We start from the raw sequence: 15872 nt of genomic DNA on the forward strand, positions 1-15872 counted from the left end.
GAGCCCTGAGTACCAGTTCATTAGGACCTGATGGAGGGACAATAGAGCCCTGAGTACCAGGCCATTAGGACCTGATGGAGGGACAATAGAGCCCTGAGTACCAGTTCATTAGGACCTGAGGAGGACCTGATGGAGGGACAATAGAGCCCTGAGTACCAGGCCATTAGGACCTGAAGGTCGTTAGCGAGTTGGGTACCAGGCCATTAGGACCTGAAGGTCGTTAGCGAGTTGGATACCAGGTAATTAGGACCTGAAGGTCGTTAGCGAGTTGGATACCAGGTAATTAGGACCTGAAGGTCGTTAGCGAGTTGGGTACCAGGCCATTAGTACCTGAAGGTCGTTAGCGAGTTGGGTACCAGGCCATTAGGACCTGAAGGTCGTTAGCGAGTTGGGTACCAGGCCATTAGGACCTGAAGGTCGTTAGCGAGTTGGGTACCAGGCCATTAGGACCTGAAGGTCGTTAGCGAGTTGGGTACCAGGCCATTAGGACCTGAAGGTCGTTAGCGAGTTGGGTACCAGGCCATTAGGAACTGAAGGTCGTTTGGGTACCAGCCATTAGGACCTGAAGTTGGGTACCAGGCCATTAGGACCTGAAGGTCGTTAGCGAGTTGGGTACCAGGCCATTAGTACCTGAAGGTCGTTAGCGAGTTGGGTACCAGGCCATTAGGACCTGAAGGTCGTTAGCGAGTTGGGTACCAGGCCATAAAGACCTGAAGGTTGTTAGCGAGTTGGGTACCAGGCCATTAGGACCTGAAGGTCGTTAGCGAGTTGGGTACCAGGCCATTAGGACCTGAAGGTCGTTAGCGAGTTGGGTACCAGGCCATTAGGACCTGAAGGTCGTTAGCGAGTTGGGTACCAGGCCATTAGGACCTGAAGGTCGTTAGCGAGTTGGGTACCAGGCCATTAGGACCTGAAGGTCGTTAGCGAGTTGGGTACCAGGCCATTAGGACCTGAAGGTCGTTAGCGAGTTGGGTACCAGGCCATTAGGACCTGAAGGTCGTTAGCGAGTTGGGTAATACTAACATGTCCAGAGTACGTAAGAGGAGACTCCCATGATTCAACAGTCACATGGGATTTTACTGCAGTCATTCCTTCCGCTGCGGTGGTAATATGGTCACCGCAACCTCTCTAGCCCATCTTCCGTTTAAAGCCACCAGCCACCACTGACAATAACCTATACATTATAGATATCCACTTCATATGTTACTTGTAAATGTTTGGTGTGCACGTTCATGCTCATTTGTGTGTTCAATGTGTGTGTGTGTATGTATGTCTGATGTGTACATGTTTGGTGTGTGTGTTGTTTGTGTGTGTGTGTTTGGTGTGTGTGTGTTTGGTGTGTGTGTTTTGGTGTGTGTGTGTTTGGTGTGTGTGTGTTTGGTGTTTGTGTGTTTGGTGTGTGTGTGTTTGGTGTTGTGTGTTTGGTGTGTGTGTGTTTGGTGTGTGTGTGTTTGGTGTGTGTGTGTTTTGTGTGTGTGGCAACTGGTCGTCAAAGCCACCTCATGAGGGTGTAGGGAGGGATCGTTGGAATGCTGTGGATGACTGGAGAGGGTGTAGGGAGGATCGTTGGAATGCTGTGGATGACTGGAGAGAGAGGACAGGAAGGGAGGAGAGAGAATGTTCTCGTGTTTGTAGAGGCTTTATTGTCCTCAAAGTTGGAATCCCTAGTGATGAAACTTCCACAACCGTTTGACATATTACAACAGAATTCAACACGTTACCCCCAGGGCTTTAAACAACACTCCCTGCCCCCCACACCCCCAGGGCTTTATTCAACAACACTCCCTCCCCCACCCCCCAGGGCTTCATTCAACAACACTCCTGCCCCCCCCCCACCCACCTCCCTGCCCCCCCCCAGGGCATCATTCAACAACACTCCCTGCCCCCCACCCCCCAGGGCATCATTCAACAACACTCCCTGCCCCCCCCACCCCCAGGGCATCATTCAACAACACTCCCTGCCCCCCCCAGGGCATCATTCACCCCCCCCCAGGCATCATTCAACAACACTCCCTGGGCCCCCCCCCTCCCCCCACCCCCAGGGCATCATTCAACAACACTCCCTGCCCCCACCCCCCCATTCAACACCCCCCTCCCCCCACCCCCAGGGCATCATTCAACAACACTCCCTGGGCCCCCCCCCCCCCCCCCCCCAGGGCATCATTCAACAACACTCCCTCCCCCCCCACCCCCAGGGCATCATTCCAACAACACCCCCAGGGCATCATCCCTCCCTCCCTCCCCCCACCCCCAGGGCATCATTCAACAACACTCCCTGCCCCCCACCCCCAGGGCATCATTCAACAACACTCCCTGCCCCCCCCCACCCCCAGGGCATCATTCAACAACACTCCCTGCCCCCCACCCCCAGGGCATCATTCAACAACACTCCCTCCCTCCCCCCCCACCCCCCTCAGGGCATCATTCAACAACACTCCCTGCCCCCCCCACCCCCCACCCCCAGGGCATCATTCAACAACACTCCCCCCCCCCACCCCCAGGGCATCATTCAACAACACTCCCTCCCTCCCCCCCACCCCCCATCACAACCCTCCCTGCCCCCCCCAGGGCATCATTCAACAACACTCCCCCCAGGGCATCATTCAACAACACTCCCTGCCCCCCACCCCCAGGGCATCATTCACCCCCCCCCCCCCCACCCCCAGGGCATCATTCAACAACAACCCACCCCCACACCCCCAGGGCATCATTCATTCAACAACACTCCCCCCACCCCCATTCAACAACCCCCACCCCCAGGGCATCATTCAACAACACTCCCTGCCCCCCCACCCCCCAGGGCATCATTCAACAACACTCCCCCCACCCCCAGGGCATCATTCAACAACACTCCCTCCCTCCCCATATAATTTCTGGATGCTTCACAGAAACAGCTGAATCAATCACTGGTAACATAACGTGGTCTCCTTCTCCCCCTCCCCAACCCCTCCCAGAGTGTGGAGAAGAGGAGTTTAGGTGTGGGACGGGACGCTGTGTGTCCCCCTCTATGGTGTGTGATGGATACGATGACTGTGGAGATCTCAGCGATGAACACAGCTGTGGTGAGAGCACACACACACAGAATACACACACACACAGAATACACACACACACAGAATACACACACACACACACACACACAGAATACACACACACACAGAATACACACACACACAGAATACACACACACACAGAATACACACACACACAGAATACACACACACACAGAATACACACACACACAGAATACACACACACACAGAATACACACACACACAGAATACACACACACACAGAATACACACACACACAGAATACACACACACACAGAATACACACACACACAGAATACACACACACACAGAATACACACACACACACAGAATACACACACACACAGAATACACACACACACAGAATACACACACACACACAGAATACACACACACAGAATACACACACACACAGAAAACACACACACACACAGAATACACACACACAGAATACACACACACACAGAATACACACACACACAGAATACACACACACACAGAATACACACACACACAGAATACACACACACACAGAATACACACACACACAGAATACACACACACACAGAGAATACACACACACACAGAGAATACACACACACACACACACACAGAATACACACACACACAGAATACACACACACACAGAATACACACACACACATTTTACCTGGATTATGAATACAACTCTTGACACACACACAGAATACACACACAGAATACACACACACACAGAATACACACATTATAGCAGGGGTGTAAGCACAGAATACACACAGAATACACACACACACAGAATACACACACACACACAGAATACACACATACACAGAATACACACACACACAGAATACACACACACACAGAATACACACACACACAGAATACACACACTCTGTACAGAATACACACACACACACAGAATACACTCTGTACACACAGAATACCTGTACACACACACAGAATACACAGACACACAGAATACACGCACACACAGAATACACACACACAGAATACACACACTCTGTATAGTCAGAATACACAGACTCTGTATACACACACAGAATACAGACTCTAAGGGACAAACACACATGGATGCCTGTAGACTCTGTATACCTGTAGAGTCCCTCTGTATTCCTGTAGGGATCGAAGGGGTAAGGGCCGGGAGGGGAGGGTATAGTCCGGAGGGGCGAAGTGTGTGGCATGTCGTTAGTAAAAATGTTAAAAAGCAAGGGGCCTAAACAGCTACCCTGGGGAATTCCTGATTTTACCTGGATTATGTTTGAGAGGAACACCCTCTGTGTTCTGTTAGACAGGTAACTCTTGATCCACAGACTCTGGGTTATAGTGTTCTGTTAGGGTAGAGTCCTGTAGACTCTGTATAGTCCACATTATAGGTGTAAAGCCATAACACCCTCTGTGTTCTGTTAGACAGGTAACTCTTTATCCACATTATAGCAGGGGGTGTAAAGCCATAACACTCTGTATAGCTCTGTGTTCTGTTAGACAGGTAACTCTTTATACACATTATAGCAGGGGGTGTAAAGCCATAAGTCCTGTACCATCTGTGTTCTGTTAGACAGGTAACTCTTTACTCTGTAGACATTATAGCAGGGGTGTAAAGCCAGACTAACACCCTCTGTGTTCTGTTAGACAGGTAACTCTTTATCCACATTATAGCAGGGGGTGTAAAGCCATAACACAAATGTTTTTCCAGCAGCAGACTATGATCAATAATGTCAAAGCTGAACTGAAGTCTAACAAGACAGCATCCACAATCATTTTATCATCAATTTCTCTCAGCCAAGTCCCGCAGAGTCCTGTAGACTCTGTATAGTCCTGTAGAGTCCTGTAGACTCTGTAGTAGAGTCCTGTAGACTCTGTATCTGTCCTGTAGAGTCCTGTAGACTCTGTATAGTCCTGCCCAGTAGACTCTGTATAGTCCTGTAGACTCTGTATAGTCCTGTAGAGTCCTGTAGACTCTGTATAGTCCAGTAGAGTCCTGTAGACTCTGTAGTACTCTGTATAGTCCTGTCTGTAGAGTCCTGTAGACTCTGTATAGTCCTGTAGAGTCCTGTAGACTCTGTATAGTCCAGTAGAGTCCTGTAGACTCTGTATAGTCCCTGTAGACTCTGTAGTCCTGTAGAGTCTGTAGACTCTGTATAGTCCTGTAGACTCTGTATAGTCCAGTAGTCCTGTAGACTCTGTATAGTCCAGTCTGTAGACCTGTAGACTCTGTATAGTCCTGTAGACTCTGTATAGTCCAGTAGACTCTGTATAGTCCAGTCTGTAGAGTCCTGTAGACTCTGTATAGTCCTGTATAGTCCTGTAGACTCTGTATAGTCCTGTCTGTAGACTCTGTAGACTCTGTATAGTCCTCTGTATAGTAGACTGTAGACTCTGTATAGTCCTGTAGACTCTGTATAGTCCAGTAGAGTCCTGTAGACTCTGTATAGTCCTGTAGACTCTGTAGTCCTGTAGACTCTGTATAGTCCAGTAGAGTCCTGTAGACTCTGTATAGTCCTGTAGACTCTGTAGTCCTGTAGACTCTGTAGACTCTGTAGTCCTGTAGAGTCCTGTAGACTCTGTATAGCCCAGTAGAGTCCTGTAGACTCTGTATCGACTGTAGTAGTCCTGTAGACTCTGTATAGCCCAGTAGAGTCCTGTAGACTCTGTATAGTCCTGTAGACTCTGTATAGTCCTGTAGTAGACTCTGTATAGTCCTGTAGACTCTGTATAGTCCTGTAGACTCTGTATAGTCCTGTATAGTCCTGTATAGTCCTGTATCTGTAGTCCTGTATAGTCCTGTAGACTCTGTATAGTCCTGTATAGTCCTGTAGACTCTGTATAGTCCTGTATAGTCCTGTAGACTCTGTATAGTCCTGTATAGTCCTGTAGACTCTGTATAGTCCTGTAGACTCTGTATAGTCCTGTAGACTCTGTATAGTCCTGTAGAGTCCTGTAGACTCTGTATAGTCCTGTATAGTCCTGTAGACTCTGTATAGTCCTGTATAGTCCAGTAGACTCTGTAGAGTCCTGTAGACTCTGTATAGTCCTGTAGACTCTGTATAGTCCTGTAGTCCTGTAGTCTGTATAGTCCTGTAGAGTCCTGTAGACTCTGTATAGTCCTGTAGACTCTGTATAGTCCTGTAGACTCTGTATAGCCCTGTAGACTCTGTAGAGTCCTGTAGACTCTGTATAGTCCTGTAGACTCTGTATAGTCCTGTATAGTCCTGTAGAGTCCTGTAGACTCTGTATAGTCCTGTAGACTCTGTATAGTCCTGTAGACTCTGTTTAGTCCTGTAGTTTAGTCCTGTAGACTCTGTATAGTCCTGTAGACTCTGTATAGTCCAGTAGAGTCCTGTAGACTCTGTATAGTCCTGTAGACTCTGTATAGTCCAGTAGAGTCCTGTAGACTCTGTATAGTCCTGTAGACTCTGTATAGTCCTGTAGACTCTGTATAGTCCTGTAGAGTCCTGTAGACTCTGTATAATCCAGTAGAGTCCTGTAGACTCTGTATAGTCCTGTCCTGTATAGTCCTGTAGACTCTGTATAATCCAGTAGAGTCCTGTAGACTCTGTATCTGTCCTGTAGAGTCCTGTAGACTCTGTATAGCCCAGTAGAGTCCTGTAGACTCTGTATAGTCCAGTCTGTATAGACTGTAGACTCTGAGTCCTGTAGACTCTGTATAGTCCTCTGTAGACTCTGTATAGCCCAGTCTGTAGAGTCCTGTAGACTCTGTATAGTCCTGTAGACTCTGTATAGCCCAGTAGAGTCCTGTAGACTCTGTATAGTCCTGTAGACTCTGTATAGCCCAGTAGAGTCCTGTAGACTCTGTATAGTCCTGTAGTCCTGTACTCTGTATAGACCTGTAGACTCTGTATAGCCCAGTAGAGTCCTGTAGACTCTGTATAGTCCTGTAGACTCTGTATAGTCCTGTAGTAGAGTCCTGTAGACTCTGTATAGTCCAGTAGAGTCCTGTAGACTCTGTATAGCCCCTGTAGACTCTGTATAGTCCAGTAGAGTCCTGACTCCTGTAGACTCTGCATCGTCCTGTAGAGTCCTGTAGACTCTGTATAGTCCAGTAGAGTCCTGTAGACTCTGTATCGTCCTGTAGAGTCCTGTAGACTCTGTATAGCCCAGTAGAGTCCTGTAGACTCTGTATAGTCGTCCTGTAGAGTCCTGTAGACTCTGTATAGCCCAGTAGAGTCCTGTAGACTCTGTATAGTCCTGTAGACTCTGTATAGCCCAGTAGTCCTGTAGTCCCTGTAGACTCTGTATAGCCCAGTAGAGTCCTGTAGACTCTGTATAGTCCTGTAGACTCTGTATAGTCCAGTAGAGTCCTGTAGACTCTGTATAGTCCTGTAGACTCTGTCCTGTAGACTCTGTATAGTCCAGTAGTCCTGTAGACTCTGTATAGTCCCTGTAGAGTCCTGTAGACTCTGTATAGTCCTGTAGACTCTGTATACTCTGTATAGTCCTGTAGACTCTGTATAGTCCTGTAGACTCTGTCCTGTATCTGTAGTCCTGTAGACTCTGTATAGTCCTGTAGACTCTGTATAGTCCTGTAGACTAGTCCTGTAGACTCTGTATAGTCCAGTAGAGTCCTGTAGACTCTGTATCGTCCTGTAGAGTCCTGTAGACTCTGTATAGCCCAGTCTGTAGAGTCCTGTAGACTCTGTATAGTCCAGTAGAGTCCTGTAGACTCTGTATAGTCCTGTAGACTCTGTATAGCCCAGTAGAGTCCTGTAGACTCTGTATAGCCCAGTAGAGTCCTGTAGACTCTGTATAGTCCTGTAGACTCTGTATAGTCCAGTAGAGTCCTGTATACTCTGTATAGTCCAGTAGAGTCCTGTAGACTCTGTATAGTCCTGTAGACTCTGTATAGTCCAGTAGAGTCCTGTAGACTCTGTATAGTCCAGTAGAGTCCTGTAGACTCTGTATAGTCCAGTAGAGTCCTGTAGACTCTGTATAGTCCAGTAGAGTCCTGTAGACTCTGTATAGTCCTGTAGAGTCCTGTAGACTCTGTATAGTCCAGTAGAGTCCTGTAGACTCTGTATAGTCCAGTAGAGTCCTGTAGCCTCTGTATAGTCCAGTAGACTCTGTATAGTCCTGTAGAGTCCTGTAGACTCTGTATAGTCCTGTAGAGTCCTGTAGACTCTGTATAGTCCTGTAGACTCTGTATAGTCCAGTAGAGTCCTGTAGACTCTGTATAGTCCTGTAGAGTCCTGTAGACTCTGTATAGTCCTGTAGACTCTGTATAGCCCTGTAGAGTCCTGTAGACTCTGTATAGCCCAGTAGAGTCCTGTAGACTCTGTAGAGTCCTGTTTTTACAGGATTCTACTGGGCTCTACTAGTCTCTACTGGGCTCTACTAGTCTCTACTGGGCTCTACTAGTCTTTACCGGACTCTAGAGACTAGTCTACACTAGTCATGTAGAGACTAGTAGAGCCCAGTAGAGACTAGTAGAGCCCAGTAGAGTGCTGCAGAGACTAGTAAAGTCCTGTGAAGATTAGTAGAGTCCTGTAAAGACTATTAGAGTCTTGTGGAGACTAGTAGAGCCCAGTAAAGAATAGTAGAGCCCAGTAGAGCTCAGTACTCCAATTGAGACTAGTAGAGCCCATTAGAGACTGGTTGAGGTTCTGTAGAGGTCCTGAAAAGACTAGCAGAGTCCTTTAGGGACTGGTAGTGACTGGTAGGGACTGGTAGTGATTGATAGGGACTGGTAGGGACTGGACTGGTAGGGACTGGTAGAGACTGGTAGGGACTGGTAGGGACTGGTAGAGATTGATAGGGACTGGTAGAGATTGATAGGGACTGGTAGAGATTGATAGGGACTGGTAGTGACTGGTAGGGACTGGTAGGGACTGGACTGGTAGGGACTGGTAGAGATTGATAGGGACTGGTAGGGACTGGTAGGGACTGGTAGAGATTGATAGGGACTGGTAGGGACTGGTAGAGCCCTTTAGATACATACATGTAGAGACCAGAACACTCTCTTCTCTGTGTCAGTGTGTGACCCAGTCAGGGAACACCGTTGTGAGGATGGGAGATGTGTTACCAGGGACTGGGTGTGTGATGGAGATCATGACTGTCTGGACAAGAGCGACGAACTAAACTGCTGTAAGTCAACATCGTGATCACACCTATCACAATATCATGAAACAACTTCAGTATCGTTTAATTCCTTTAATGACATTATCTTTGTTGTTATCCTTAGTCACATCAGATTATCACAACTATATACTATCATTTTATTACATTACCTTGTAAAATCTGAACTACATTGAGTCATAACTTTCATGCTATAATGATATTGTCATTCTCTCCTGTAAGTCACAGGGTCTGATGAAGTGTAGGTCAGTCTCTTCCTAACCTCTCTCCTCTCTCTCTCGTTTCTCCTCTCATCTCCGCTCTCATCCCCCTCTCTCTCTCCTCTCTCTCCCCTCTCTCTCCCCTCTCTCTCCTCTCTCCCCTCTCTCTCTCCTCTCTCTCCTCTCTCCCCTCTCCCCTCTCTCTCCCCCGTCTCCCCTCTCCCCTCTTCCCTCTTCCCTCTCCCCTCTCTCCCCTCTCTCTCCTCTCTCCCCTCTCTTTCCTCTCCCCTCTCTCTCTCGTTTCTCCTCTCATCTCCCCTCTCTCTCTCCTCTCTTCCCCCACTCTTCCCCCTCTCTCTTCTCTCTCTCTCCTCTCTTCCCTCTCTCTCCTCTCTCCCCCCTCTCTCCCCTCTCCCCTCTCTCTCCTCTCTTTCCTCTCTTCCCTCTCTCCCCTCTCCCCTCTCCTCTCTCTCTTCTCTCCTCTCTCTCCCCTCTACCCCCTCTCCCCTCTCCCCCTCTCCCCTCTCTCCCCTCTCCCCTCTCTCCCCTCTCCCCTCTCTCCTCTCTCCCCCTCTCCCCTCTCTCCCCTCTCCCCTCTCTCTTCTCTCCTCTCTCTCCCCTCTCCCCTCTCTCTTCTCTCCTCTCTCTCCCCTTTCCCCCTCTCCCCTCTCCCCTCTCCCCCTCTCCCCTCTCTCCCCCTCTCCCCTCTCTCCCTCTCTCCCCCTCTCCCCTCTCTCCCCTCTCCCCTCTCTCCCCTCTCTCCCCCTCTCCCCCTCTCTCCCCTCTCTCCCTCTCCCCTCTCTCCTCTCTCCCCCTCTCCCCTCTCTCCCTCTCCCCTCTCTCTTCTCTCCTCTCTCTCCCCTCTCCCCTCTCTCTTCTCTCCTCTCTCTCCCCTTTCCCCCTCTCCCCTCTCCCCTCTCCCCCCTCTCTCCCCTCTCTCCCCCTCTCCCCTCTCTCCCCCTCTCCCCTCTCTCCCCTCTCTCCCCCTCTCCCCTCTCTCCCCTCTCTCCCCTCTCCCCTCTCTCCCCCTCTCCCCTCTCCCCTCTCTCTCCCCTCTCCCCTCTCCCCTATCTCCCTCTCCCCTCTCTCTCCCCTCTCCCCTATCTCTCCCCTCTCTCCCCTCTCTCCCCCTCTCCCCTCTCTCCCCCTCTCTCCCCTCCCCCCTCTCCCCTATCTCCCTTCTCCCCTCTCTCTCCCCTCTCTCTCTTCTCTCCTCTCTCTCCTTTCTCCGTAGCCTGTAAATCCCAGGGTCTGATGGAATGTAGGAATGGTCTGTGTGTTCCTAGTGCCTTCAGATGTGACGGAGAGGATGACTGCAGGGATGGCAGTGATGAGGAAAACTGTACTCAACTACATAGTAAGAAAACACACAGTCTGATGACACACAGTCTGATGACACACAGTCTGATGACACACAGTCTGATGACACACAGTCTGATGACACACAGTCTGATGACACACACACAGTCTGATGACACACACACAGTCTGATGACACACACACAGTCTGATGACACACACACAGTCTGATGACACACACAGTATGATGACACACAGTCTGATGACACACACAGTCTGATGACACACACAGTATGATGACACACAGTCTGATGACACACAGTCTGAAAACACACAGTCTGAAAACACACAGTCTGAAAACACACAGTCTGATGACACACAGTCTGATGACACACACAGTCTGATAACACACAGTCTGATGACACACACAGTCTGATGACACACACAGTCTGATGACACACAGTCTGATGACACACACAGTCTGATGACACACAGTCTGATGACACACAGTCTGATGACACACACAGTCTGATGACACACAGTCTGATGACACACAGTCTGATGACACACACACACAGTCTGATGACACACAGTCTGATGACACACAGTCTGATGACACACAGTCTGATGACACACAGTCTGATGACACACAGTCTGATGACACACACACACAGTCTGATGACACACACACAGTCTGATGACACACAGTCTGATGACACACAGTCTGATGACACACACACACAGTCTGATGACACACAGTCTGATGACACACAGTCTGATGACACACAGTCTGATGACACACACAGTCTGATGACACACACACAGTCTGATGACACACAGTCTGATGAAACACACAGTCTGATGACACACAGTCTGATGACACACACACACAGTCTGATGACACACACAGTCTGATGACACACAGTCTGATGAAACACACAGTCTGATGACACACAGTCTGATGACACACAGTCTGATGACACACACACAGTCTGATGACACACACACAGTCTGATGACACACAGTCTGATGACACACACACACACAGTCTGATGACACACACAGTCTGATGACACACAGTCTGATGAAACACACACAGTCTGATGACACACAGTCTGATGACACACAGTCTGATGACACACAGTCTGATGACACACACAGTCTGAAAACACACAGTCTGATGACACACAGTCTGATGACACACACAGTCTGATGACACACAGTCTGATGACACACACAGTCTGAAAACACACAGTCTGATGACACACAGTCTGATGACACACAGTCTGAAAACACACAGTCTGATAACACACAGTCTGATGACACACACACAGTCTGATGACACACAGTCTGATGACACACACAGTCTGAAAACACACAGTCTGATGAAACACAGTCTGATGAAACACACAGTCTGATGACACACAGTCTGATGACACACACACACAGTCTGATGACACACAGTCTGATGACACACACAGTCTGATGACACACAGTCTGATGACACACAGTCTGATGACACACAGTCTGATGACACACAGTCTGATGAAACACACAGTCTGATGACACACAGTCTGAAGACACACACACACAGTCTGATGACACACAGTCTGATGACACACAGTCTGATGACACACAGTCTGATGACACACAGTCTGATGACACACACAGTCTGATGACACACAGTCTGATGACACACACAGTCTGATGACACACAGTCTGATGACACACAGTCTGATGACACACAGTCTGATGACACACAGTCTGATGACACACACAGTCTGATGACACACACAGTCTGATGACACACAGTCTGATGACACACAGTCTGATGACACACAGTCTGATGACACACAGTCTGATGACACACAGTCTGATGACACACAGTCTGATGACACACACACAGTCTGATGACACACACAGTCTGATGACACACACAGTCTGATGACACACACAGTCTGATGACACACAGTCTGATGACACACAGTCTGATGACACACAGTCTGATGACACACAGTCTGATGACACACAGTCTGATGACACACACAGTCTGAAAACACACAGTCTGATGACACACAGTCTGATGACACACACAGTCTGATGACACACAGTCTGATGACACACACAGTCTGATGAACACACAGTCTGATGACACACAGTCTGATGACACACAGTCTGAAAACACACAGTCTGATAACACACAGTCTGATGACACACACACAGTCTGATGACACACAGTCTGATGACACACAGTCTGAAAACACACAGTCTGATGAAACACAGTCTGATGAAACACACAGTCTGATGACACACAGTCTGATGACACACACACACAGTCTGATGACACACAGTCTGATGACACACAGTCTGATGACACACAGTCTGATGACACACAGTCTGATGACACACAGTCTGATGACACACAGTCTGATGACACACAGTCTGATGAAACACACAGTCTGATGACACACAGTCTGATGACACACACACAGTCTGATGACACACAGTCTGATGACACACAGTCTGATGACACACAGTCTGATGACACACAGTCTGATGACACACAGTCTGATGACACACAGTCTGATGAAACACACAGTCTGATGACACACAGTCTGATGACACACAGTCTGATGACACACAGTCTGATGAAACACACAGTCTGATGACACACAGTCTGATGAAACACAGTCTGATGACACACAGTCTGATGACACACACAGTCTGATGACACACAGTCTGATGACACACAGTCTGATGACACACAGTCTGATGACACACAGTCTGATGACACACAGTCTGATGACACACAGTCTGATGACACACAGTCTGATGACACACAGTCTGATGACACACAGTCTGATGACACACACAGTCTGATGACACACAGTCTGATGACACACAGTCTGATGACACACAGTCTGATGACACACAGTCTGATGACACACACAGTCTGATGACACACAGTCTGATGACACACAGTCTGATGACACACAGTCTGATGAAACACAGTCTGATGACACACAGTCTGATGACACACACAGTCTGATGACACACACAGTCTGATGACACACAGTCTGATGACACACAGTCTGATGACACACAGTCTGATGACACACAGTCTGATGACACACACAGTCTGATGACACACAGTCTGATGACACACAGTCTGATGACACACACAGTCTGATGACACACACACAGTCTGATGACACACACACAGTCTGATGACACACACACAGTCTGATGACACACACAGTCTGATGACACACAGTCTGATGAAACACACAGTCTGATGACACACAGTCTGATGACACACAGTCTGATGACACACAGTCTGATGACACACAGTCTGATGACACACAGTCTGATGACACACAGTCTGATGACACACACAGTCTGATGACACACAGTCTGATGACACACACAGTCTGATGACACACACACAGTCTGATGACACACACACAGTCTGATGACACACAGTCTGATGAAACACAGTCTGATGACACACAGTCTGATGACACACACACACACAGTCTGATGACACACACAGTCTGATGACACACAGTCTGATGAAACACACAGTCTGATGACACACAGTCTGATGACACACACACAGTCTGATGACACACACACAGTCTGATGACACACAGTCTGATGACACACACACACAGTCTGATGACACACAGTCTGATGACACACAGTCTGATGAAACACACAGTCTGATGACACACAGTCTGATGACACACACACAGTCTGATGACACACAGTCTGATGACACACAGTCTGATGACACACAGTCTGATGACACACACAGTCTGATGACACACAGTCTGATGACACACAGTCTGATGACACACAGTCTGAAAACACACAGTCTGATGACACACAGTCTGATGACACACAGTCTGATGACACACAGTCTGATGACACACAGTCTGATGACACACAGTCTGATGACACACAGTCTGATGACACACAGTCTGATGACACACACAGTCTGATGACACACACAGTCTGATGACACACAGTCTGATGACACACAGTCTGATGACACACAGTCTGATGACACACAGTCTGATGACACACAGTCTGATGACACACAGTCTGATGACACACAGTCTGATGACACACAGTCTGATGACACACAGTCTGATGACACACAGTCTGATGACACACAGTCTGATGACACACAGTCTGATGACACACACAGTCTGATGACACACAGTCTGATGACACACACAGTCTGAAAACACACAGTCTGATGACACACAGTCTGATGACACACACACAGTCTGATGACACACACAGTCTGATGACACACAGTCTGATGACACACAGTCTGATGACACACACAGTCTGAAACACACAGTCTGATGACACACAGTCTGATGACACACAGTCTGATGACACACAGTCTGATGACACACACAGTCTGAAAACACACAGTCTGATGACACACAGTCTGATGACACACAGTCTGAAAACACACAGTCTGATAACACACAGTCTGATGACACACACACAGTCTGATGACACACACACACAGTCTGATGACACACACAGTCTGAACACACACAGTCTGATGAAACACAGTCTGATGAAACACACAGTCTGATGACACACAGTCTGATGACACACACAGTCTGATGACACACAGTCTGATGACACACAGTCTGATGACACACAGTCTGATGACACACACAGTCTGATGACACACAGTCTGATGACACACAGTCTGATGACACACAGTCTGATGACACACAGTCTGATGACACACAGTCTGATGACACACACAGTCTGATGACACACAGTCTGATGACACACAGTCTGATGACACACAGTCTGATGACACACAGTCTGATGACACACACAGTCTGATGACACACAGTCTGATGACACACAGTCTGATGACACACAGTCTGACACACAGTCTGATGACACAGTCTGATGACACACAGTCTGATGACACACAGTCTGATGACACACAGTCTGATGAAACACACAGTCTGATGACACACAGTCTGATGACACACAGTCTGATGACACACAGTCTGATGACACACACAGTCTGATGACACACAGTCTGATGACACACAGTCTGATGACACACAGTCTGATGACACACAGTCTGATGACACACAGTCTGATGACACACAGTCTGATGACACACAGTCTGATGACACACAGTCTGATGACACACACAG

At 48.4% G+C, this 15872-nt stretch overlaps 1 protein-coding gene across 5 annotated transcripts in view; it reads left to right on the plus strand.

The window, feature by feature from the left end:
* The window catches only part of corin (corin, serine peptidase), a 179121-nt gene that overhangs the window by 121528 nt on the left and 41721 nt on the right, over positions 1-15872 (plus strand). For all 5 annotated transcript variants that reach the window (XM_052458830.1, XM_052458829.1, XM_052458831.1 and 2 more), the window contains 3 exons: positions 2955-3062; positions 9066-9176; positions 10602-10724. In XM_052458830.1, coding sequence (XP_052314790.1) covers positions 2955-3062; positions 9066-9176; positions 10602-10724 — 342 coding nt within the window. The remainder of the gene's footprint in view (positions 1-2954; positions 3063-9065; positions 9177-10601; positions 10725-15872) is intronic.

Source organism: Oncorhynchus keta, chromosome 13 (assembly GCF_023373465.1).
Source record: "Oncorhynchus keta strain PuntledgeMale-10-30-2019 chromosome 13, Oket_V2, whole genome shotgun sequence".
Lineage (NCBI taxonomy): Eukaryota > Metazoa > Chordata > Actinopteri > Salmoniformes > Salmonidae > Oncorhynchus > Oncorhynchus keta.